Source organism: Terrapene carolina, unplaced genomic scaffold (genome assembly GCF_002925995.2).
Source record: "Terrapene carolina triunguis isolate 2854851 unplaced genomic scaffold, T_m_triunguis-2.0 Scaffold183, whole genome shotgun sequence".
Lineage (NCBI taxonomy): Eukaryota > Metazoa > Chordata > Testudines > Emydidae > Terrapene > Terrapene triunguis.
The window spans coordinates 4,533,494-4,560,077 of record NW_020664534.1 but is presented as its reverse complement, the minus strand read 5'-3'; the positions used below and the strand labels follow the sequence as shown (position 1 = coordinate 4,560,077).

The following is a 26,584-nucleotide window of genomic DNA, read 5'->3' as shown; positions in this document are numbered from 1 at the left end:
GCTTGGTAGGGTTGCCAGGCGTCCGGTTTTTGACTGGGCACTCTGGCGGCTCTGGTCAGCTCCTGCACCCCAGAGCCCTCACCCCCCCACACACACCCCCAACCCCTGCCCCAACCTGGAGCCCCCTCCCACACCCTGAACCGTACTTGTGAATGATGTTGTGACTATACACATTGGTGACTTCTGTCGCTGACTGTCACTGTAATGGACAGTGAAAGTCGCTACATTTGTCACTGGTCACTTTGACACTTTCTCACTGGGGAAACCACAAAGTCACTAAATCTAGTGCAAAGTAGCTAAGGGTATGTCTTCACTAGCTCTCCTAGTGCTGTAAAAAACCCGCCCCCACGAGGTGAGTGGCTCCCAGCGCTGGTGCACGGTCTACACTGCCACTTTACAGCGCAGAAACTTGTAGCCCTCAAGGGGGTGTTTTTTCACACCCCTGAGCGACCAAGTTGCAGCCCTGTAAAGTGCCACTGTAGACAAGGCCTAAGCTGAATGAAGGGGCGGGGCCTATACACAGCCCCGCCCCCTCGCTGGAACGGGGGTCGATCCCCTCGGCAGAGCTCCCGCCCCGCTCTAGGTTCTGGCCTCGCCCCCTTCGCCTAACGCGAGACCTGACAGGGGGAAGGGGCGGGGCTGAGCGGCTCCTAAAACGGAAGTGGCGGCTGAAGTATTTCCGGGACAAGATGGCGGCGGGGCCGGGCTCGGAGCGGAAGCTGGTGCAGCAGGACGAGCTGCGGCGGCTCATGCGGGAGAAGCAGCGACAAAGCGCCGGGAAGAAGCGAATCGAGGCGCCGTTCGCTAAATATCCTTTCCCGGCCCTCCCCGGGCTGCCCTGGAGCTTCAACGGCCTCGCGGCAATAGCGCCGGGGCTGGTGCCTGGCGCGGGGACTGTGTGTCTCGCCCCCCGTGAGCCCGGGCCCGCGCTGCCGGTCGGTGTCTCGCTCTCAGCCGGTGCCGGGTTGGTCCCCGCTGCCCCCCCCCCCCCCCCGGTTATTAATAAAAATAACAAAGATCCCGCCCAAACTTAGGGTCCCGCCGCCGGCCTCCCCCAGGCCTCCGGCTGCCCCGCGCTGGGTCGGGAACAAGCCGGGACCCCTCTGGGTTCCCACTGAAAGCCCCGAGTTTGCGATGCTCCCCTCATGCCCGAAACACAAAAACCGTCGTGCGGCCCAGGGGACCCCAGCCACCGGCCTCTGCCCTCCCCCGCGAACAGCGACCGGCGAACAATCGCAGTGCGAGGGGCTGGTTTCCTTAGCAGCGTGGTGAAGATCTGAAGGGATTGTTACACCCGAGGAGGGAAAACCTCCTTCAGTTCTGTTTGTTTATGCTTTGCCCTTCACCAGCTGGGACAGTGAAGCTGCCAGTCAGTTTCACATTTCTTTAGTCATAAGCCCTAATCCTGTATCACCATCTACAAGCACTTGCCCCGTCTGAAATCTCATTAAAATCAGGGCAGCTCTGCACAAGTGCAGTGGTCTGTGCTATTGGATCATGATATAGAATGAAAGCTGTAAATAGTAAATTATAAATCTTGTCTACGTGAATGCATCACAAATACTTTGAAATTACACATCTACTCTTGTACCATTTCATGTTCTAGTAGTCGTCCTGCAATGACACAGTGGCTCCTAAACTTTATTGGTTCACGTACCATCTTACAATATTGTTTTGAAATGAATGGATGGTACACCAGTGGTAACACAATCTGGGCACTCCTGCCTAGCAAAATATAGTGTTTTCCTTATAAATTGAAACACTTCTTTCATGATAAAACCCTGAAATGTAATAGTAATGGAATGTTTTTAAGAATACTTACGTTGTGGGTTTCACTTCCTCAGCGTGCCTTTGAAAATGGTGTTTTAAAAGTGTCTGCAAATTGTAATTTCAGAATTATAATTTTGAAGGTTATGTGTGATCTTGAAATATTTCCTTAACTTCAAAATGTACATATAATCGTTTAGGGCACTTAAGCTGTACGTTGTGCAACACCCAGATTAAGGGTGAACTTTTGTGGCAAACACACATACTAGGGAAACAACACAAAGAGGTAAGACTTTGAAGATATAACAAGATTTATGAGAACAATTTGTAATCTTTGTGTTTGAGTAACTTGTACAGATTCTAGATTAGATAGCAGGTGTGATGATGGGAACTTGTACCATTTAAAAAAAGATTGTGCATTGATGAAGTGATAGTGGCACTCCATCTTTTGGGGGAGTGAGCCATCAAGGCAAGTCATGGATGCAGGTGTTTAATAACTATTATGACATTTACAGGGCCATATATGGAATCTATTTGCAAATTGTCAGTAGGTTTCTATTTGTAATTTAGGGTAATGGCTACACTTCAATAAGTGGCCCATGTCAGCTAACTTGAGATTGCAATTTTATAGTCCTTCAGCCAGTGTAGGTGTACGAGCTGCAGCCCAAGCCCGAATACCTATACTGCAATTTTATGGCTCCACACGCCCGAGTCAGCTGACACCGGGCCAGACACAAGGGTTTTTTTGCATTGTAGACATACCCTTGGAAACATTTTCTGTAATTTTAAAATGTAAACATCTGTTTAACAACTGTATGTGTCAAGTTAGCTGAACTCCCAGGTGATAGGTACTTGATTTTGTAAGGGGTATTGTCAAGGTACATTCACATTAGGAAAAATGGTGGGCCTTTTTTTTTTTTTTTTAAACCATGTGTTAGCTAATACACAGTGACTAATGTGGTAAAATCCTAGTGTGGGCAAGACAGCTTGTTTTTTTCACTTATGTTAGCAGGTGTGCCTCATGGATATCTTGACCCGCTAACACATGTGAAAACTACAAGCTGCCTTGTCAATACTAGGATTTTAGCATGTATTTATTACTTTGTGTTAGCTAGCATGTGGTTTAACCCCCCACCCCTTTTTTTCCTTTTTTTTTTTTTTTTTTTTTAAGTGAAGGAAGGAGCTGGCTCTTATATTGGTGGAGTGCTAATAATTGATGGCTTTAGGCTCGGTCTTGGATATAAATGCATTTAAAAAAAATTGAGTCTGTCTTGTACCAATCAAAACAGCTACTACTGTTTATAGAAAATACAGAGATTAAACTAAGTATTTCAGATATCATGAATAAGCCTTTATGGAAGTTATGGATTCTTTGATTAATCTCTTTAAACAGAATATCTATAACTGTGTGACTTTTGGGGACTTATGCATGTGTATATTGAGTAGTCATGATTGAATAAATTTCACTGAGCTGGCACATGAGAAACTGGGTTGCATCGGAAGGTAAAAATCTAAAACTAAAAGTACTGGGTTGTCAGAGAGACATGGATTCTGTGATCTATTGTCTATCGTGTGGGGTTTTTTAAGTGAAAACTTACATAGCTGATGGTGTCTGTGCACTTCTGCTGCCTTTTTCTGAGCAGAAAAGCAGCACTTAAGAGATAGCTGCAGGTTTCTCCTGTCTTCTCCTAGCACTACCTCTGCTGTGACACTGAACTGTAGGTGCTGATGGTTTTAAACTATTAATTAAATGTTAGTAAATTATTTTAAACTCTTTAAATTCCCCTTGTTTCGCAGTTAATACTTCTGGCTTTATTTTTTTTTATTTTTACCATTAATAGATTACTTTTACCTTTTCCTCCCCAAGATGAGACCATGATTTTTCACGTAGCTTAACATGACAAACCACTAGCTCTAGTCATGAGTATGTTGACTATCCTAAAATAAGTGCACCTGTTGCGTACTAGGTATATGCAAGAGCAAGAAATTGGAGGATGAATTTCATGCATCTGAAATTCAGACTTTCCCATGAACAGCCATGATTCTAGTAACACTGTATCTGAGTTCTTGTTGCTGTCAAGAGATGATCTTTTACTTCTTGTTTATTTTGTTTTTGCTGAGCCTCTATTTTTTTTATCTCAGGATAGAATTTACAAATATTTTTTGTAATAACTGCAAAGGAGAATGCAGTGGTCTAACTTCAGGTCTCTTGAACCTCTGTTAATAAGTTAAGGACTCTTTACTTAGAAGCTAGCATGTGGCTATATTATAGCATAATTCTCATTTATAAAAAGAAAATTATGCTATATATGCATTGCAACTGGCAAATAATCTCACTACCACCTAATGTTGTTTTTAAAAAAGATCTAGACCTCAAGCACTCCTTGTATCAAGGCAGAAAAACAATTTTATTTCCAATTTTTAAGAGGGTATGTACTAACAGATAATGGCATGTGAACAGATTAGAGAGAGAGATGCAGGAATATATCATTTGATAAAATAACATTTATAATTTTTTATACTTTTATTTTTTAAATTTAATCCCAATCCTGATGTGTAGATTTAAAAAAAAAATTATTGCTTTGAGTCTGATGTGATTGCTATCTTGAGGTTTTAGAATGTAATGCATTGTTTTGGTACAGACCCTGACAGATATCTGAAACTCAAATTTTTCCAACCCTATCCATAGGGTTCAGTAATGGTGACTTGTGATGTGGACTTCTCTTTTAGGAACTGAAGTGAACCTGTCCACTCATTTCATGCAGGCCACTAAAGGGCCATCAGATGATAGCAATTTTAGGCAATACTGACCTGGATCATGTTTAAATCAATGATCTAAAGGTGAAAGACCCCACTGTCAATCTCGTGAGCCATCATGCCTGTTCATTTTTTTAAAAAGTGATTATATCACCAATCCTAGCATTTATTGTATAGCATTACAGTACCTACAACCATTGAAGTACCTGTAGCTTTGGGCAGGTCTACACTACTGCTTAAATCGATCTAATTTACATCATTTAGGGGTGTGAAAAAGACACCCCCAAGCGATGCAAGTTACAGCGACCTAAGCACTGTTCACACCAGCGCTATGTCAGCAGAAGATGCTCTCCCGCCAACATAGCTTCCGCCTCTCATGGAGATTGAGTAATTATGCTGATGGGAGAGCGTTCTCCCATTGGCATAGAGTGTCTTCACCAGATGCGCTACAGCGGCACAGCTGCGTTGGTGTAGCTGCACCGATGTAGTGCTTCTAATGTCGACCTGCCCTTTCATTCCTTACTTCACCTTAGATCAGTAGTTCTCAACCAGGGATACGTGTATCCCTGGGGGCACACAGAGGTTTTCCGGGGGTACATCAACTCATCTAGATATTTGCCTAGTTTTACAACCAGCTACGTAAAAAGCACTAGCGAAGTCAGTACAAACTAAAATTTCATATAGACGATGACTTGTTTATACTGCTGTCTATATTATACACTGAAATGTAAGTGCTATATTTATATTCCAACTGATTTATTTTATAATTATAAGGTAAAAATGAGAAATTAAATGATTTTTCAGTACTAGTGTGCTGTGACACTTGTATTTTTATGTCTGATTTTGTAGGCAAGTAGTTTTTAAGTGAAGTGAAATTTGGGGTATGCAGTCACACTAGTGGAAGGGGTATGTACAGTAGTCTGGAAAGGTTGTAGAGCCACTGCCTTCATTACCTCAGTTGTTGTAAGCTTGATTATGTCAATTTCAGTGTTTCAGAGGTGTGCATGTTGTGAAAATGTGTTCTGTAACTTATTAAAATAAAGGTTTCTAAATATTCTGAACTTTAAACTCTAAGGCCTGGTCTACAAGTATAACAAAGTGGAAAATAGGAAATTAGGTCGGTATAACTACATCGCTCAGGGGTGTGAAAAATTGATGCCCCTGAATAACGTAGTTAAACTGACGTAACCCCTGGTGTATACAGCACTAGATCAACCTCAGCCTATCTACCACCTCAGGGAGGTGGATTACGTACGATGACGGGAGAACCCCTCCTGTTGGTGTAGGTAGCGTTTTCACTGAAGCGCTACAGTTGCGCCTCTGCATAGATTTAAGTGTAGACAAGTCTTAAGCCAGAGTAATTTTTGAGGTTTTGAAAAGGAGAGTCTCTTGAATTTTATTTGCTGATTCAAACTTTTTTTTTTAAACAGAAAATTGCAGAGTTAAAAGGTGCTAAACAGACAGTGCCTGGGCCTACAATTAGCATATCATCATCCCATCCTGCCAAAAGAAAAGTTTCTGACACAGAAAACCAAGAAGTAAAGAGAACAAAAGGTAAAGCAATAAATTTATTCAGTATTTGCAGTACTGCTGAACTGTAATCTGACTTTCTATGTCTTGAATATTTTTCTCCTTTATGAGAGAGACAAAGTGGGTGAGAGAATCTCTCTATGGACCATCCTCTGTTGGTGGAAGGTACAAGCTTTCAAGCTACACAGAGCTTCTTCATGTCTAGGGAATAAAAGATAAAACATCACGTTCATTGTCTCTCTCATAACCTGGGACCAACAGGGCTACTGCAACACTTTCTCCTTTATGGAACGGGGAGAAGGCAGGGACTCTGACTTTTCTGTTGATGTTAATTTTATTTATAGATATATGAAATTAAGGTAAATGTGTTTTGATGGAAACAAATGTGATTTGAAATTTGATATCAACGAAGCTATACTTCCACACTTCCAAAAATACTAACTGTAATATATTTTCCACTGTTCTGACAGAAGCAATTTTCTTAACCTTCACTTTGTTATACTAGCTAATGGCCTTACTGTGACTGGGGGATGAATAAGGGCTAGATCCTGCAAATGGCTTTGCATGAGTGTAGGAGTTGAGACTTTGCACATACGCATTTCTGTAACATTTGTAGTAGTATCATATTGACTCAACTTGTCAACATGATGTCATGATTAGGGCCCTACCAAATTCATGGCCATGAAAAACGCATCAGGACTGTGAAATCAGATTTACCCCATGAAATCTAGCTATGGTGGGGGAGGGGCAGAGCTGGGGGTGTCCAAGCCAGGGGCTCCTACCATGCACCGGGCTACATTGCTAGTCCCAGTGGGGCTGGGGAGAGATTCCTCTTCCCCTGCATGAACGCGCTCAGGGAGAGATCAGACCCACCTCCGAGAACCTACCTGGCTGCAAGAAGCTCCGTGGCTGGTGCCTTCAGAGCTGGGCTTTTCTCCTTTATGTCACTTCTGCACTGCCTTCAGAGCTGGGCTGGGTTCTGAAGGCAGCTGCCGTAGAGGTTCCCAGAGGTGAGTCTGATCTCCTCCGTACTCCTGAGGGCGCCCCAGCAAGGGGCTCTTAGCTGGTAGTCTCAGCCAGGCTGGGGAGTGACGGGACTTCCTCTTCCCCTGGACGGCTGCTCACGGTGGGAGATCTGACCCACCTCTGGGAACCTCCTCTGGCTGAATGAAGGCAGCAGCCGCAAAGCTTCCGAGCTGGCCTCTGAAGAGGTTGATTTGATCTCTCCCATGCTGCTAGGAGCTTCTAGCTGCTAGTCCCGGCTGGGCAGGGGAGGGAAGGGACTTCCTCTTTCCTTGCACGGCTGCTCTCAGGCACTTCCCCTGGCTGCAGGAAGTTCCGCCCCCTCCCCCTGCTTGTTTACTGCCCCCATCGCTCCGCAGCTGTGGGGGGAAGGGGTCATTGTGCTCCTTTCAGATGCAATTATTAGCTTATTTCAATAAAAAAAAAAAAAAAAAAAAAGCCAAGAACTTGACAGGATTTTTTTGATTGACGCTTCAGGGCAGCAAATAAAAGTCAGGGCTCAACTCACTGATTGGTAGATATGGGCATTGGGGTGGTTTTCTAATGTAGTGATCTCAATTGGTAGCCTACCGGAAGACAAGTGAAATTACTTTAAAATGAGTGTCCAAAGTAAATCAAAAAATCTCTATAATCGTTACTGCAGCGGATCGTGTGAAAGAGTTTGGAAGTCAAATTCTACATGCCGATGGTGACAAACTATTTTGTACAAGCTGTAATGTTTCGACAGAGAGCTCTGAGACCCATCATTTATTTAGAATGGAATTTGTGGATGCATTTGCAAGTGCTAATATACCGTTGGAAAAACTTGATCACCCAAAGCTGCGTGAATTCATTCAACGGGACGTACAAAATTCCGGTTGCTTACCAAGTGCAAATAAGCTACAACAGGACTACCTTCCAAAGGTTTTTGCTGCACATTTTGAGAAGAGGAAGTCTCAAATTAATTCATGTGAATCTTTTGCAATTATTTCTCATGAGTCCACTGGTGAGCAAGACAACTATGTACTGCACAGTCTGTTTGATTTTATTTCTGAGAAGGCCGAAGATATACAGACAGGAAAGCTAATAGTGCTCGTCGACTACGTTTACTTGGATGCTGTTAACTACATTATGATGTAATTAAAACCATTTCAAAATACGATGCAGACTTTGTCAAAGTATCCGCTTTCATAAGTGACAATGCAACTTACATGACGAAATCTTTCAAATCTGTTCTCCAAGGTCTAATGCCAAAAGCTGTCCATATTACATGTAATGCACATATAATTTCTCGTGTCAGTGAGCTGTGGTGATGAGTTTGGTGAAGTTGATAAACTGGTGAGCTACATTAAAAAGATCATTAAACGCTGCCCTAGCCGCAAACTTTGATACAGGCAGCACATTGCAAACATGACCGAAATGACTTAAATTGGGGAACAAACAATTGCACTACCCCCAAAGCCAGCAATTACTTGTTGGAATTCCTGCTTTTGGGCTGTACAATATCATTCAGCTCACCTGAAGTACTACTCAGAGTTCATCTCAGAAGAGCTCACACTGACACCAAAAACGCAGGTTTTAACAGACCTTTCAACTCTTCTAAACAATGCACAGCCGAATGAGGAAGTTCAGTTCATTGCCAAGATTGCCACAGGACTGATGGACTTAATCACTTGATTCGAATCTCGATATGTCACAATCCACCGAGCTTAAAACAAAGTAATGGATGTACTGTTCTGGGCTGAAGCACAGTCAAATGAAAATCACTCTGATAACACTGAGTTAAATGCCAGTGCTCAGCAGGTGTTTTCTTGCATGACAAAGAAGCTCAGAAAATACTACTGCTATGGGGAACCCTCAAGCAGTGTAGCAAAAATCGCGCAAAAGTTTCAACAACCTGCAGCAGGGTTCCTAAAAACTGCATATTTTTGACCCTGCACAAATGCACCTGTTGATGGTGGATTTAACCTTGCTTAATGCAATTCCTGGCTTTGACAAGAATTGTAGGCTGGAGATTCCTGCTTACAAAAAGATTGCGAAAGAAGTGGACTGTACTTTGCCTGTGCTACAGTTTTGGAACTCAGTGGAAGGCAGAATCCCCCACCTTGCAAGGCTAGCTCGGCACTGTCTGACAAGTCCAACAAATTCCATGAATGCAGAGAGAGCCGTATCTAAGCACGGACAGGTGTTTTCGGCGCAGGGACAGAATGAAGAAAGGCACAGTTACTGGATGCTCTGAGAGCGGCTGTGCAGGCGAAGAGGAAGTCCTGTCCCTCCCCAGCTGGGCTGGGACTAGGAGCTAGGAGCCCCCAGCTGGAGGGCTCCCAGCAGCATGGGAAAGATCAGTTCCACCTCTGGGAGACTCCCCCAGCTGCACAGAACTCCATGGCTGCTGCCTTCAAAGCCCAGCCCAGCTCTGAAGGCAGCACAGAAGTGAGGGTGGCAAACCCATTGACACCCCCCTCCCCCTTTTGGGTCAGGACCCCCACGGTCACAGCACCCTGAAATTTCAGATGTAAACATCTAAACCCCTGAAAGTGACTATTTTTAAAATCCTATGACTGTGAAATTGACCAGAATGGATCATGAATTTAGTAGGGCAATAATCATTGTATAAGGTGTATATTTCAATTTGGGTATTTTTATGTGGAAAAGTAGATTACATAATACTGATTTCTGATTGTTGGAGTATACAGCAGGGGGGATCCGTTGGCAAGAGGGAGCCCCGCCGCTCCCGGTCACTGCAGGTGGCAAGAGGGAGCCCCGCTGTTCCTAGCCACCAAGGGCGGCAAGAGGGAGCCCCGGAGCTTCTGGCTGCTGCAGGGGGGGGACCCCAGCAACTCTCAGCCACGGTGGGCAACAGGGAGGATCCCCAGAGCTCCCGGCTGCCGCGGGAGGCAGGGGGGACCCCTGCAGCTTGGAGCCGCCAGCAGAGAGAGACCCTGGAGTCTCCAGTCCCTCCCCTCCCCCACAGCTGCCCAGGCTATCCATTTTGTCATGGGTATTTTTAGTAAACGTCAAGGACAAGTCACGGGCTTCCATAAATTTTTCACTATTGCCCGTGACATTAACTAAAAATATCCGTGACAAAAATTTAGCCTTACTCATCATTATAAATTTTTATTTTGTTTTTCTCATCTTTTGTTTAACAGCAAAGCAGTCATAATTGACTCTTGACTATTTTGCAGGTTCAAATGACCAGCCACAGACTTCTGCGTCTGGGTAAGTAGATCCTTTCATTTACCTATTTGTGCAGCCTTTTGCCAGCTAGTCCTTTTTGTTTTTTTCCCTTTACCCTACCTCTGCACCTGCTGTGGGTAAGGATGTAGACACCATGAGCCCCTCCCTCATATAGTCTTGACATGGGCGCAGACCCATAGTTTAGCAGCAACTTTTTCAGCTGTGTGAGCAAGATAAAAATCACAGGAGTGACTCAGAACCAGTTAGAAAACAAGTATTCCCTTACTGTCATTACAGGGCTATATTTAGTGATGAATGTACAGTCTTGCCCTAAGAGCTCAAAGCACAAATCTTAATCTTTTTATGTTTTTATAGAGAAAATTCTAGTTAAATTTTAGAATCATTTTAGTCATTCTATTGCTGTTTTCTAATCTGGGGGTGTGACGGGTTGGATCACAGAAACCCCCTTGGGAGCTGCCACCCGATGTGCCAAGACTACCCCTGCTTCTGTTTTCCCTGCCAGCTTAGGGCTCCAGCACCCTGTCTTGCTGAGCCAGCCACTCCTGTCTGGCTCCAACACAGACTCAGGGTCTGAATCACTTGTCCCAAAACTGCAAGTTTACCCAAAAACAGCTCACAGGAGTGTGCTTGTCTTTAGCACTCAGATGCCCAACTCCCAATGGGGTCTAAACCCAGATAAATCCGTTTTACCCTGCATAAAGCTTATGCAGGGCAAACTCATAAGTTGTTCGCCCTCTATAACACAGATAGAGAGATATGCACAGTTGTTTGCTCCCCCAGGTATTAATACATACTCTGAGTAAATTACTAAATAAAAAGTGATTTTATTAAATACAGACAGTAGGATTTAAGTGGTTCAAAGTAGTAACAGACAGAACAAAGTAAGTCACAAGCAAAATAAAATAAAATGCGCAAATCTATGCCTAATCAAACTAAATACAGATAATCTCACCCTCAGAGATGCTTCAGTAAGTTTTTCTCAGACTGGACACCTTCCAGGCCTGGGCACAATTCTTTCCCCTGGTACAGCCCTTGTTCCAGCTTAGGTGTTAGCTAGGGGTTTCTCCATGATGGCTCCTCTCCCTCTCTGTTCTCTTCCACCCCTTTATATATCTTTTGCATAAGGCGGGAATCCTTTGTCCCTCTGGGTTTCCACCCCCCCTCACTGGAAAAGCACCAGGTTAAAGATGGATTCCAGTTCAGGTGACACGATCACATGTCACTGCAAGACTTCATTACTCACTTGCCAGCACACACATATACAGGAAGACTCAAAGGTAAATACAGCCATCTGCAGACAATGGGAGTCATCAAGATTCCAAACCATCCTTAATGGCCCACACTCTACATAATTACAATAGGCCCTCAGAGTTACATTTTATATTTCTAGTTTTAGATACAAGAGTGGTACATTTATACAAATCAGATGATCATACTCAGTAGATTATGCACTTTGTAATGATACCTTACAAGAGACCTTTTGCACGAAACTATCCCAGTTACATTATATTCACTTATATTTTTATAAAACCATATAGACTGCACAACGTCACAGGGGGTAGAGGGTGAGGAGAGAAATATTTGAGGGTGAGGAAAGCTATGTGACAGCAGATGACACCCTGCTGAAAACATACTTGAAAGCTGCCTGCTGTGCGCCCTGCTCCTGTGGTGACATAGAGGAATGCAGTCCCAGGTAGGAGCTTGACAATACATGTTTCTCTTGTTTGCTCTGATTGTGCTTAGCTGCTAGAGCATACAATATGCTGTCTGGCCCTACCTAATTGCAAATGGACAGTTACTTACCCAACCCAAATAAATCTGTTAGTCTTTAAGGTGCCACCAGACTCCTTGTTGTTTTTGTGGATACAGACTAACACGGCTACCCCCTGATACTTACCCAGCTTTAGTGGAAGCTACAAAATGAGCAAAGTGCAGTATAAGTTAGCAAGCTAAAAAAAACACATGGGAAAGAAAGAGTTGTAAAAAGATAGGCAGCATGAGAGAAAATGAAAAAAAGATGATGAAATGGGACATTGTGTTGTGCTTCCACACTGATGTCTGTTTCTTTCTAACATGTTTCCCTCTATAGAAAGTTTTGGATCAGATAAGTATACGTTGAACCTCATCAGGCGACGAGTACTGCCTGTGAGATAATGGAGTTTACCCTTCAAACGTTATAGAGCTCAAACCTGGTTGTCAATGTCGCTTTTCTGAAAAAGCTCAAGAAGAGAGACTGAGCTCATCTCGACTGAGACAGCCTCTTGGGGTATGTCTACACTGCGTTTTAAAACCCGTAGTAGCAAGTCTGAGGCCATGTCTACAGAGTCAGGCTCGTGCTGTGTTGTTAAACATCCATGTAGATGTTCAGGCTCAGGCTGGAGCTCACCTCCCTTCCTGGACTTCAGAGCCTGAGCTCCAGCCCGGGCCACAGTGTCTACACTGCTTTTTTTTTTTTAGTGCCTTAGCTTGAGCCTCCTGAGTCTGAGTCTGTAGACCCAGGCCCTCAGACTTGCTGCCATGGGTTTTAAAATGCAGTGTAGGTGTGCCATAGGCAATCTGTCAGAGCGAGACTGGACTTTGCTGGTAGTGTTTGCTCAATCTTATGCTGAGTACTCACAGAAATTATTCTTAGAATTACACAGTTGTGGAACTTGTATTTCTTTAAAATTTGTAGTTATGGGTGGCGGGTATCAAAGGCCGGGGGAGGCTGAGCCTCTCCAAACAGCCCTGTGTGGCCCTGCCCATGCTCCATCCTCAGGCCCCCTCCTTCCTGGTGCTATGCTGTGGTGGGCTCTTTCCCTGTGGTCCCAGGCTGGGGCTAATGGGAGCTGGCCTGTGGCCAGGGACTCCGCCCTGTTCTTTGCGGCAGGGTGGGGGGCTGCGCCGCCTGCCCAGACGGCGCTCTGGGTCTGGAGGGTGGGGCACCACCTGCCTGGCACTCTGAGACCGGGGGCACTTGGGCAGCCCAGAGTTTAAGGGGGAGGGGCTCTGGTGGGCGGGGCCTCGGGCAGAAGGGGCAGGCAGGGCCGGAGGCTGCCTAGCCTCCCCAAGCCCAGAGTTCACCTGCCACCCACGTTTGTAGTGATATCAGTCACTGCAGTGGCTATTTTTAAAAGGTCCTGTTTCCTTTGTATGTTACATTATCATCTTAAAAACACAAAGGCCAACGTTTTCTACCTTGAATGCTAAAGTTATGTTTCAAATCCATATTTAGGTGCCTAAATATGTGATCTGAATTTTCAGAGCTGCTGAGCTCTTACTGACTTCAGTGTGTGGGTGCTCAGTACCTCTGAAAATCAAGCCTTTTATTTAGATGCCCAGTTTAGACACCCAGCTTTGAAAATGTGGGTCTCACTCTTGATATTGGAAATGGGTGAGATGTAATATGTATGGAAAATAAAGAACAGTTTATTATAATTTTATGCTACCAAGGTTTAGGTAACTTTAATAGAACTGCTTTATCATGAGTTTCTTGTCTTCCCTGTATGTAAAGTATATGCACATTGCTTTGTGAATATGAAACTGGTATCTGAATCCATGTAGCTTCAGGGAACATGATAGGGCAGTTACACTTTTGGTGTGGGACATCTTTTTTTTTAAAAACCCTTTTGTTCTGTTCTACAGATTCTAATACAGAATTAGTACAATAAATGTGTTTGTAGCACTGACCTGACCATATCTGGTGAGCTTAAAAAGAAAACAACAATTACATGTTGGTTTCTAGGTGGCGGTTATTTTATATTACACCAGCAGGCATGCTGTTCAGTATATTGCATTATCTGTAGGAGATGCTTAGGGTTCACAAAGTAACTGTATTTCAAACACTGTTCTGTAACTGGTTTTGTTAAAGTACAAATATTTATATCTTGCGTCCTTTCCTAGGCTACCCACAGATTTTTTTGATAAAGCAGAGCGTGCAGATACAAAAGCATTGCCTTCAAAGGGTCCAGGTCCCAGTTTACTGACAGGAGATTATGATGATGAGGAGGAGGAAGAGGAAGAAAAAGACAATACTAGCAAACTACCCGGTGTGCAAAAAATTGAAATTCCACCCACAGCTCAAGAAACAGTAGCTAATGCTCTACCAGCAGGTAACTTTGGATTGTAAAATATAAAATTCAGTAAGAAGAAATTGTTGACTATTTTATTGTAAATTATGCTGGTAGGTATTTTATAATTATTAGACATTTGACATAGCACTGATGGGTATGTTTTGTTTGGGGTTTTCTCCTTGTTAATTTTCTTATCCGGTATATTTATGGAAATATGATTTTTGTCAGGTGACTGTGCTAAAGTTACCCATGTGAAAAAGATTCTTGCCAATGTATGTCATTATACAATATTTTCCTAGTATCCCAGTAATTTTATGTTGCAATTATCTTTCATTGCAGTGATGTTTGTAGAATTAAAATATGTAATAATGCGTACAACATACTAATTATTTGAGCCACCCGGTGGAGTATTGACTGGCTAGTTTTGTTTCTTGATTAACACAAATGGTACTAATTTAAATTCCTCTTTAGTCAAAACTTTAGAAGCTTGAACCATAGGTCCCTTTGTACATAAGGTTGTGCGTGTCTTTTCTTGTAGATTTCTTTGAGAACAAAACGACAGCTGCTCCCATAGTCTCCCATTCAGGGTCCATTCAGAAAGCGGAAGTTCAAGAAAAGGTAGTGGAAAGGTAAATTAATCAGATCAAATGTTAAGAGGAAATGCAAATAAGTTTCACTCTTCCAGATAATATACATAACTTTGACCATATTTAGGTCTGTCACTTTGAACAGTTAGAAGATTCGTCTCACTTACAGCAAGCTGTCTTGTTTTAAGCATTCCAAAAGATTTTCAAAAATAGGAACCTAAAGTGATGGGAAAGCATTTGGGTGCTCACTACTTTTGAAAACACCTAGGAGCCTAACTTCCAGCTCTGAGTTCTGGAATATTGACCCAAACCTATTATCTACTCAGCTCCTTGTGTGTTTTGATAAGATTTAGCTGTAGAAACAAATTTTGTTGAGATTAACATCTAGCTGGTGCTGCATGTGGAGAAGAAATGCATTTTTTTACATTTCTAGTTCTTCATCAAAAATATACTGGACTTTGCTCTTGACATTTTATCTGTGGAATTAAAGATCAGAGTAATAAGCACTAGATCAAGATAACTGTCTGTTATTTTAACACTTCAGGAAAGAAAACACTGCAGAAGCTTTACCAGAGGGATTCTTTGATGATCCTGAGGTGGACGCAAGAGTAAGAGATCCTTTTGTTTATTTTTCTTCAGACTTAGGGCATGGCTACACTTGCAGATGTAGAGCGCTTTGAGTTAAACCAGACTTCGTAGAGCGCAGTAGGGAAAGCGCTGTAGTCTGTCCACACTGATAGCTGACAGCGCACTGGCGTGACCACATTAGCCGCTCTTGCAATGGCCACAGAGAGCACTGCATTGTGGTAGCTATCCCAGCATGAAAGTGGCTGCAATGTGCTTTTCAATTGGGGTGGGGTGGAGTGTGACAGGGAGTGTGTTCTGTGTATGTGGGGGGGGGGGGAAGAGAGTGGGTTTTTGGGGGGCTGAGAGCATGTCAGCATGCCGTCTTGTAAGTTCAGACAGCAACAGACCCCTCCTCCCCCCCCCGCCTCTCTCTCTCTTACACAGCATTCCACAGTAATGGTTGCTTTGTCTCGGAGCAGATAAGCATGCTGTCTGTTAAATGGAGCTTTCAAAGGGCATATCCAAAACAATGACAAGAGTGGCCACTTGACTTAAGGGGATTATGGGACGTTTCTGGAGGCTGATCAGAGTGCAGTAATGCAACACCTCATTCACGCTGAGGCGCTCCAGCGGGGGCGCATCAAACGTTATTCTACTCGCCGAGGTGGAGTACCAGGAGCGCTCTAGCCGTGGAGTCAGAGCGCTGTACGTGCCTTGCCAGTGTGGATGGGTAGTGAGCTAGTGTGCCCGGGGCTCCTTTAATGCGCTGTAACTTGCAAGTGTAGCCAAGCCCTTAGTAATACTCAGAGTAGTGGGTGAACCTTTCAGTCCAAAATAAGTGAGAATGACAAATTAAATGGTTTCGCGTTGATGTATGTGAAAGTATTAGATGCAAGAGGAAGACAAAGGACAGGGTAGGCCCATTACTCAATGAGGGGGGGAAAAACAATAACAGAAAATGTGGAAATGGCAGAAGTGCTAACTGAAATTTTTTTTTCCAGTTTTCACCAAAGAGGTTAATAGCGATTGGACATCTAACATAGTGAATGCCAATGAAAGCGAGGTAGGATCAGAGGCTAGAATAGGGAAAGAACAAGTTAAAAATTACGTAGACAAGTTAGATGTCTTCAAGTCACCAGGGTTTGATGAAATACCTCCTAGAATATTCAAGGAGCTGATTGAGGCGATATCTGAGCCATTAGTGATTATCTTCGAGAAGTCATGGAAGATGGGAGAGATTCCAGAGGACTGGAAAAGGGCAAATATAGTGCCAATCTATAAAAAGGGAAATAAGGACAACTTGGGGAATTACAGACCAGTCAGCTTAACTTCAGTACCGGGAAAGATAATGGAGCAAATAATTAAGCAATCAATTTGCAAACACCTAGAAGATAATAAGGTGATGAGTAACAGTCAGCATTGATTTGTCAAGAACAAATGGTGCCAAATCAACCTAATAGCTTTCTTTGAGAGGGTAACAAGCCTTTCGGATAGGGGAGAAGCGATAGATGTGGTATATCTTGACTCTAATAAGGCTTTTTATACTGTCTCGCATGACCTTCTCATAAACAAACTAGATAACTACAACCTAAATGGAGCTACTATAAGGTGGGTGCATAAGTGGTTGGAAAACCGTTCCCAGAGAGTAGTTATCAGCAGTTCACAGTCAAGTTGGAAGGGCATATCGGGGAGGGGTTCCGCAGGGATCAGTTCTGGGTCCGGTTCTGTTCAATATCTTCATCAGTGAGTTAGATAATGGCAGAGAGAGTACATTTATAAAGTTTGTGAACGATACCAAGCTGGGAGAGGTTGCAAGTGCTTTGGGGCAGGGGTTCTCAACCTTTTTCTTTCTGAGGCCCCCCAACATGCTATAAAAACCTCCACAGCCCACTTGTGCCATAACAACTGGTTTTCTGCATATAAAATCCAGGGTCGGCGTTAGGGGAGTAGCAAGGAGGGCAATTTCCCGGGGCCCCATGCTGCAGAGGGCACCGTGAAGCTAAGTTGCTCAGGCTTTGGCATAAGCCCTGGGTGATGGGCTTGAGGCCCTGAGCTGCAGTCCTACACGGTGGGGCTTCAGCTTTCTGCCCTGGGCTCTGGCGAGTCTATCACCAGCCCTGAGTGGCAGACCCCCTGAAACCTGCTTGTGGCCCCCCAGGGGGCCCCAGACCCCTGGATGAGAACCACTGCTTTGGAGGATTCAAGGAGATCTGGACAAACTGGAGTAATCGTCTGAAGTAAATAGGATGACATTCAATAAGGACAAATGCAAAATACTCCACTTAGGAAGAAACAATCAGTTGCACACATACAAAATGGGAAATGACTGCCTAGGAAGGAGTATTACAGAAGGGGATCTGGGGTTCATCATGGATTACAAGCTAAAAACGAGGGAACAGTGTAACACTGTTGCAAAAAAAAGCAAACATCATTCTGGGATGTATTAGCAGCGGAGTTGTAAGCAAGACACGAGGAGTAATACTTCCGCTCTACTCCATCTTTTGATTAGGCCTCAGGTGGAGTATTATGTCCAGTTTTGGGCACCACATTTCAGGAAAGACGTGGCCAAATTTGGGGAAAGTTCAGACAAGAGCAACAACAATGATTTAAAGGTCTAGAAAACACGACCTATGAGGGAAGATTGAAAAAACTGGGTTTGTTTAGTCTGGAAAAGAGAAGACTGGAGGGGACATAACAGTTTTCAAGTACATAAAAGGTTATTACAAGGAGGTGGGAGAAGAATTGTTCTTCTTAACTTCTGAGGATAGAACAAGAAGCACAATGGGCTTAAACTGCAGCAAGGGAGGTTTAGTTTGGACATTAGGAAAAACTTCCTGTCAGGGTGGTTAAGCACTGGAATAAATTGCCTAGGGAGGTTGTGGAGTCTTCATCATTGGAGATTTTTCAGAGCAGGTTAGGCAAACACCTGTCAGGGATGGTCTAGATAATACTTAGTCCTGAACTGGACTAGAGGACCTCTTGAGGTCCCTTCCAGTCCTACAATTCAATGATTCAATGTATATTAATTTAAGGACATGGAAGGGAAGATTGCTAACAGTATACATGGGGTCTGAGCATCCTTTCAGACTGAGTTTATTCTTTTCAGTTATTTGCAATTCAGCTTTCTCATGATTTAAAGGAAGTTTTATTGAGGCTAACATGTCTGCTAGATGTTAGGAGTGAAGATGTAAGTAGATTGCTGTGTGATGTACAATACTAGCCCACTCAAACAGCAAGCTAGTTCTCACCCTTTCTTTTTGCTGCCCTAGTAGAAAACATTTTTTGGCTGAGGGAGAGGGGTCATGAGAGGTTTGGGGCCAAAATCACCATAAAAAGTTGAAATTTTGTTCTGGATCTAAATTTGCAACATCTTGTATACCAAGTGATGCCCTTATTTTGTATTCACTCGTGAAAATAGCATATCTTGGTTTTTGGAAGATATGCAAGAGAATCTATTTTTACATTTGTGTGTAAAATTGACTGCAAATTTGATAGCTGTGCACATCTGCACACTCTAATATTGCTTTGTCAAATTGGCAAACCATGTGATGGGCTGGAAAATTTCTGGAAAATTATTTTTCTTTTCATTGAACATGTCTCTGTATTGAACATGCCTGAGAATTATGAACATTCTTGGTGTGTTAATGATTTTACCACATGGTTTATAAAGCAAATACTTGCAGCCACCTTCTGTCTTAGTGTAAGATGATTCCGTAGATGTTTTTAGTGTCTCCTTATTACATGCTTGTATGTGCAGGAGAAGAACTATTAATATAACACCTCAATAATGAATGCTGTTAGAAAGCAGCCTCTTGTTTAATTTTTTGTATCCCTCCTCAGTCCCACTCTTATCTTTATCAGCCTGTACCTATTTTATTTTCTCTGGTGGGATGCTTTCAGCATTGGCCATGCCTCTAGGTATGCTTGCATGTGGCATGCATAATAGCTTTCTTCACGCACCCAGAAATGGGGATACTTAATTTTGAAGAATATAGTTGAGAAGGGTAATGTATTTTTTGTAAGTGATGAATTGCTCTACTGCAGAAAAGTAATTAGAGAGCTTGCTGCTAGAATGGCAGTAACCATGCTTGGTGCCTGAGATGTTAGCCTGGATACTAGGACTGAACACTGGTATCTCAAAACTTACATGTATGCTGTTACCTGCAGTAGCACTAGCATCAGTGATATTTTTCCTGCCACTCTACATGAGCCCTGCAGGAGCCAGAAGATGATTAAGAGTTTCATGTTGTCTGCACCAGAATAATGTACATAGTATAATCTGTAGAGTGCTTAGAAGTTTGATCCATACTTGGGGGAAACTTAAAATAACCATTTATTTGAAAACGAATCCTTTGTGTTGCTGGTGTAGATGTGGTGCTAGGGGTTGGGGCTGTTGATAGTGGTGTCTAGAGCTGTGATTCGAGTGATGTGCAAGTGAAAGAGGGGAGAGTCCTGCAGGTGATGGATGCTGTGAGCCAGGGACAGTCTTCAGGCAGGAAGGTCTGCCAATGCATAGGCAGTGCTAGTTAGTGGTCTCTCTTTGACCCAGGTTCTTAACACAATTCACAAGCATGTAGGCATTGAAAGGAACTGTTGCTTTATTTGTTCGCTGCTAGTGGCACAAAGCTCTTGCTAATCAACTCCTTCCAGTTTAGCTCATATGGAGAGGAGGAGTACCACCACATTGGTGGCGCTGTAATCTCAGACTCTGTTACAGTGGTTCTAGGCAGGAATCGCAGACAAAATGTTCAGAGATGCTGCCTGTTTTTGCAATTTTCTCTGGTTTTGTGTTTAAAAAACAGCTCTTTGAAATCTGGTATTAATATCAGGAGTTACTAATGCACTTAAATGTTTGATCAGATACACACTTCAAGGAAAAATAATTCTGTCTTGTTAATGTTTAAGTTTATTATAAGAAATACAAATAGTCATGACTTACAAAAGGTAAAACCACAATACGTAACAACAATACAATACATGTAACCATGATAGGAATAACCACAAAACAGAAATATGGAATGATGGAAGTGTTTTATCTCCCAGTATGTAGTTTGCTTTCAAACTCTTCAGTTAATAATTTGACTTATTTCATACTGTTGCATATTGTCTAATCAATCAAGAACAAAGCATGTAAATGACTGGCCATTTTACATGATAAGGATTGCCATACTGGCAAAAGACAGGAATGGATAAAAGGAAAAGAAAGCTAAGGTAGAAAGGAGGCTCCACAAGTTATTTTATTCAAACTGTTTAGTTCCTCTTAACTCCATTACTCATCCTAAAGTATCATAGAGTAAAGAATGGTGACCCAGACATTATTAGTCATCAATTACACGATTCATGTCACAACCTCTGGTGAGAGAACTAATTGTGAGTTTTGGGCGTTTCTGTTACAGTCTTTGATTATTTGGTTCATTTGCCAGGATGCTGTGCTACAAGCGCAAGGCATGGCTCTGATCACCTACATTCCTCGTGCCCTCCGTGCGGACCCCAAGCCTGTGCACTCCCTTGTATAGGAAGAGCTAATCTCCCAGCAGACACTACACACCTTTTCTCCCAAGTGGAGGCAGATCCTGTTTCTTCATCCCACTTTAGTTCCAGCATTATTTTTGCAGACAATATTCCCACCATTTCTAGAGTCAGTAGTTAATGTTCGGTATCATTGGAAAGATTGGATTAGAGGTATTAGTGGCAGACAGCACTAACAGTTCTTATACTAGCCACTAAATTGAAGTATAGGGGCAACAGTCAAGATGGTAATAAAAATTGTGATTTTAAAGGCAGATATCTCAAAAACCACTAAGACTGGGTTGTGCTGCTGTATACTATTGGACAGATGGTGATTCACAAACTATAATACCATGCAATGGTAACTGGACATTGAAAACAGTCAAAAATAGAGGCTATCATATTACCAGATAGGCCAGGTTGCTTTCAGCATCCCAAATATCTTGTGCCATCCATTCGTGGTCAGCTGCTTTCCCTCAATATTGTAATCATACATTTTGTACAGGCAGTTGTTTTCCATTTAGGTCTAGAATCAGATTCTTTTCTCCAAAATCATGAAAGATGGCTGTTTGTTTATATGCATTATTAGAGCCAAAGCATTTACTTGCTGTCAAAACTTTCTTAGTAAAAAGCAGAATATATGTTTTGTTTGTCCTATTGGTTTTAGAATACCAGCGAGAATCATTAGGCAGTTGCTAAAGAAGTTTGGTTTTTCACATTCACTAGGTGCGAAAGGTTGATGCTCCGAAGGATCAGATGGACAAAGAGTGGGATGAATTTCAGAAGGCGATGCGACAAGTCAACACAGTAAGTGATGGAATCTATCTTTATTGCTTCTAAATACGATACATAATTGGAAAAACAGCCATTCATGCAGCTTGGCAGAGTGAGTGACATACTGTATTTGTTGACTGCTTGTCACAATGTAATGTGCAGTTAAACACACTTTACAGTTGAGCGAAAGGTCCCTGCATTTTACACTCAAGGAAAAGTTAAGTGGAAAGCGCGTTTGATGACAAACATCTCTAATTAAATACGCTAGGCTGGATCTAAGTGAGATAGCAGGCACACCTTGACAGTTTCCCATCTGCAGGCAATGGACCATATTCCTAGCTGCTGCTTCAGAAAAGTTGCCTATAGAAACATTTAATTTTAAAATCTGAAAATTACACCTCTCTCTCTAAACATGTTAACCCTTGTAAAAGCTACAAGAGTGTTTGTTTTGTGGTGAATTTAAACTTGACAAAAAACACCCCTAAAGTTGGGAATATTTTAGCGGAATTTACACAGAACACATCCTGATTGGCCCCAGTTTTTCTGTATCCTAATTTCTTACTACTTACTGCATGAAACCTTGTATCAGAGTCAGATTTTATACCTCGCCGATGTACACTGTACAGGACATCGTGGTAGATACTTGGTATTCTCACTTGATGCCTTTTAATGTTTTTAAATTCTTGAATTGAAAATTATTGATCATAAATAACTGCTAAGAAAACTGGTACAGAACAATTTATCGTTACTCGTTAAAGCAGTACTATAGATAAAGTAAACTTTCATACAAAAACCAATAGTGGATACATTTTGTTAACATTAACCATTCAAACAATTCTTCAGCATAAGAAGGAATCTTCTCAGTTATGCGTGGACCATTGGTTGCATAGCCTCTCCCAGACATTCAGATTTGAGAAAGTATATGCTGAAAAAAATAACAGGTTAGAAATACATTGGAATCAAGTGGGTATAGTTAATACTTCTAACAGGCTTACTGTACATAATTGGTAAACACCAAATGTCGGTGTATATGTTCTGTTGCATCTTAAGCCTTTTGATGGATTATTTGGTTTTATATTCTGTTTCAAAACAATATTTAATATTGAACTAAATTCAAAAGGAGAAGGAGCTAGACTGCTTAGGGATTTGGTGTAGCATTTTGTTCTGTCCTTTTCACTGAACTTTAGCACAAGTCACAAAGACTTTTCCTGTATGTCCCATTAACGTACCTCTTGGAGGAGGGAACATCTGCATAGGATTGTGACCGTTACAGCATACTTTAATCTCTTGCTTTTGTTTCCAGTACTGCTCTTTTACTGGAAAAAAAGATCGAATGGGGCTTAACTTATTCACAGCTTTTCTGGTTTAGATTTCAGAAGCAATAGTGGCAGAAGAGGATGAGGAGGGACGTTTGGATCGTCAGATTGGAGAAATTGATGAGCAGATGTAAGTAGATCAGTCTTTCTCAAACTTTGCTTTCTGCTCCCCCCCCCGAGAATGGGTATATATGTGAATAGACTCTGACTGCATGAAGTTTCATTTGTAACCTGCCATGGCAATTCTTTTAAATATTCACTGATCAAAGTGTTTGAATTTAAAAAACAGTTTGTTTCCTGACAATGGTTAATTTGGGTAGCAGCACTAGACGGGTGTTTACTAAGACAGACTGCACTGGGAGCTCTGAAAACAGTAGGCAAGGGCAGAGGCGTGCCCAATAAACTACAGGAAGAGATCAAATTTAATTAAATCCTTTGAACAAGGTTCATTTTTTTTCTACGCTCCATCTGTGGATTCTGCATCATGTAGAACTCCGGTGAACTGACTGTATTTGATAACTAAACTCTTAAGCAGCTTTTAGTAGACTGAACAAAAAATTAGGAACATAATTTTCATATGGAGATTCATGTCTTAATTCTTGGTGACTACCTGGGCCCTTGCTTCTCATGACATTTATTTGAAAATGTTTGCTGAATGATGTACCTTATCATGTGAACCCTCACTAGCTGCAATGTTCCATTGAAACAGTTGGACACACATTAGTCTAAGCTTCAGCAAGATCAATGAATACAGCTTAGTTTGACACTTTATGGAGCTGAAAATCAGTCACTTTGCGTTTACATGTACAATTCATACAAAGCTATTGATTGAAAGCAAAGGAAAAGACGTTTTGTTTGTTTGTTTAAAAACTAGCAGCCATCTTTTAGCGAAAAGGAGATGTTCACACTGAAGCAGTAGTTAACCAATGTGGCAGATTTAGCAGCTACTTAGATGGTATTAATGATAATATCAAAGTCAAGTTGCTTTTGGGACTAAAGATACAACTTCGACAGTGATCTTGTAATTCTGGAGAGAGCTTTGACTAAGAGCTTGAAGGTGCTTAAACAGTCCCTTTTACCATCACAGTTTAAAATCTCATGATTACGTGGGACCAAATTGAGGAATTTGTAGGTAGGTGTGAAGGTTGTTGCTATTGATAATTTATTTTGTCTGAAGTAGAAGTTCATGTGGCCAGACTTTTAGCTTCATGTTATATTTAGAATAGCATATTTGAATGCAGGGATGTTCTAATAGCCAATGAAGCTTTTTGGAAGCCGTTGTATTTTCTAGAGCAACTCTTTAAATGGAGTAGATCCTCAGTGCTGGGTGGGAGTGCCTCCTGTGAAGCACCTTAGACATTTTGTGTTCAATTCCAAAAGCCTGTCTTTGAGTGTGTGTTCCAATGGGCTTTCAAAATCGGTAATACAACTGAGTGTTGAGAAATGGCCATTGTGGTTCACTCCTCAGCATCAATCCAAAATGGCCTGGTAAAGCTGGTGAAATACAGTTTGGGGAGTGTAAGGTCAACTGCCCTTTAAAACTAATGGTATTCTAGATCAAATGAAGTATCTCAAAGTGCAGGTATACTCTGAAAGTAACTCTCTAAACATGACATTATGGTGTTCAATGCTTGACTCCATGATTAGGATCCAGCTTTAAGCTCTTTTCTCTGTATTGAATCTGCAGGGCTAATAGGAGTGACAAGAAGTAAAAAACATATTGAAATCCAGTAAGCAGAATTTGGTATTTGCAAGGAACAGATCCTGTTCACTAGTAAGCGTTATCATTTTTACATAGTTATTTTTCAGAGTCAAACTGCACTTTAAAGCAAATACAAAATCTGACAGCCAAACACAAGTTCAGAGGCTTACTATAGCACATGTTCTTCAAGATGGTGAAGTGCCAGGGCTTCAACACCTTGTCAGGCTTCCATTTAAATGTACTACTTCTGTGTGTCCTAATGGATAGCAATAAAAATCCATGTGCTCCCCTTTCCACCTCCGGTGAAATAACATCTTAGACAAAAATTGAAAAGACTGGTTTGAGCTTTTTCCTTCTCTACAGAATTTGACCAAGTGGTTTCATATTGTTGATATTTTTTGAATCAAATTGTCACAGGATTGAGATTTGATCTGTTGTTTGTTTTGACATCTTTGTAAGAGAAGCTATGACCAAGATACTCCACTTCTTCATTCTGCTTCCACAGGACTACAGCCAAATGTTAAATAATCATATGGGTCTATTGTGAAAGGCTTATTTGAATTTTAATGTTTGTATGTCTTTCAGGTTTTTTGACAGAAGGAGATGCATTCCCATTATTGTGGGAAAATCAGTTCCTTTAATTGGCAAAGGCCATAAATGTTAACTAACTGTTTTTACCTTTCTACAGTGAATGTTACCGCCGTGTTGAGCTGCTGCGTAACCGCCAGGATGTAATGAAAGATAAATTTAAGGAAGCCATGAGATTAAGAGCAACCCAGGAGAAAGAGGATGAGGATATTGGTAGTGAAGATGAAGGAGAATTGCAGGATTTGCTGTCTCAAGATTGGAGAGTGAAAGGGGCTTTGTTGTAGCATTTCAGTGGCATGCTCAATATTCTGTTGATCTGTGGTATTACTTTTTATCAGAAGACATTTTTGTTAAAATATTTATTTTTAAGAAGGATTTTGCAGATACTAATGAGGTTAACTGTAAAAAGTATGTCCATATCTCTGTAGGTCTAAAATGGAGTATTATTTTGTGTAAAGATTGTACATTGTAAATGTTTTACAAGTTTGAATATAACTTTCCTATTAAAATTATTATAATTTCCTACTAAAATTATTTTAATGAGCAAGTAATTTTATAGTCAATATAGACTTCTGGGAGTGTAACATATACTAAGTCAGTGCTTTGAGTTGTCCTGTGCTGTAGTTCATACCAGCCAAGATGACAGTGTATAGTGTTCTTTCAGATAGGAAACTCTGCTTTATCCAGGATGTTTTAGAAGTTACTAGTAAAATGTAGTGTGTCGGTCGTCCAGTGTTTCACTCTTTCATATGTAAATGACCTAAGAATCCAGAAACATTGAGCAACAGATTGTGGAGAAGTTGTAATACTCTGATTTCCTGCCATGCTACAGTGGGCATGCATGTTGCAGAAGATTGTGCTGGACTCAATCTGTTGTTTTCGTTAATGCAGTTGCAGACTGGAACATGTGTGAAAACTCTTGAGCAGAGGGATGAAATGGGTATGCAACTTCGAGCACTGCACTGGAAGCCTAGGTGGCGTTGGAAGAATAACTTCAAAATAAACCTAATTTATTTTAGTTGTAAATATTGGAAGCTTTCAAGGAAGCCTTGGAATTCAGTTTTCTTTCTCTCAAGTGTGCAAATGGGTAAATAACATTTTAAAGTTAAGAACCAGTGAACAGGACAAAATTGAGGTAACATAAAAGGGGAGCAAGAAATTTACTGAGATTCAGTATGTACTGGCTGAATTAGAGCCAGATTCTATTTTTTAAAAATCATATGCTCTTTTAAG

General features: G+C 41.8%; 2 protein-coding genes across 2 annotated transcripts in view; one reads left to right on the top strand and one right to left on the bottom strand.

Moving 5' to 3' along the window:
* The first annotated feature begins 675 nt into the window (after positions 1-675).
* On the top strand, positions 676-26,227 carry ZNF830 (zinc finger protein 830). Its single transcript, XM_026654135.2, has 10 exons — positions 676-808; positions 1,954-2,053; positions 5,955-6,078; positions 10,245-10,278; positions 14,140-14,348; positions 14,848-14,938; positions 15,441-15,504; positions 21,698-21,778; positions 23,115-23,191; positions 25,452-26,227. Exons 1-10 carry the CDS (start codon positions 690-692, stop codon positions 25,633-25,635), a joined length of 1,083 nt encoding a protein of 360 aa, XP_026509920.1. The 5' UTR covers positions 676-689; the 3' UTR covers positions 25,636-26,227.
* Positions 21,792-26,584, bottom strand: part of LOC112107002 (poly(rC)-binding protein 3-like) — a 457,963-nt gene continuing 453,170 nt past the window's right edge. The window contains exon 14 of the mRNA XM_026654134.1: positions 21,792-22,670. Coding sequence (XP_026509919.1) covers positions 22,610-22,670 — 61 coding nt within the window. The 3' untranslated portion in view covers positions 21,792-22,609. The remainder of the gene's footprint in view (positions 22,671-26,584) is intronic.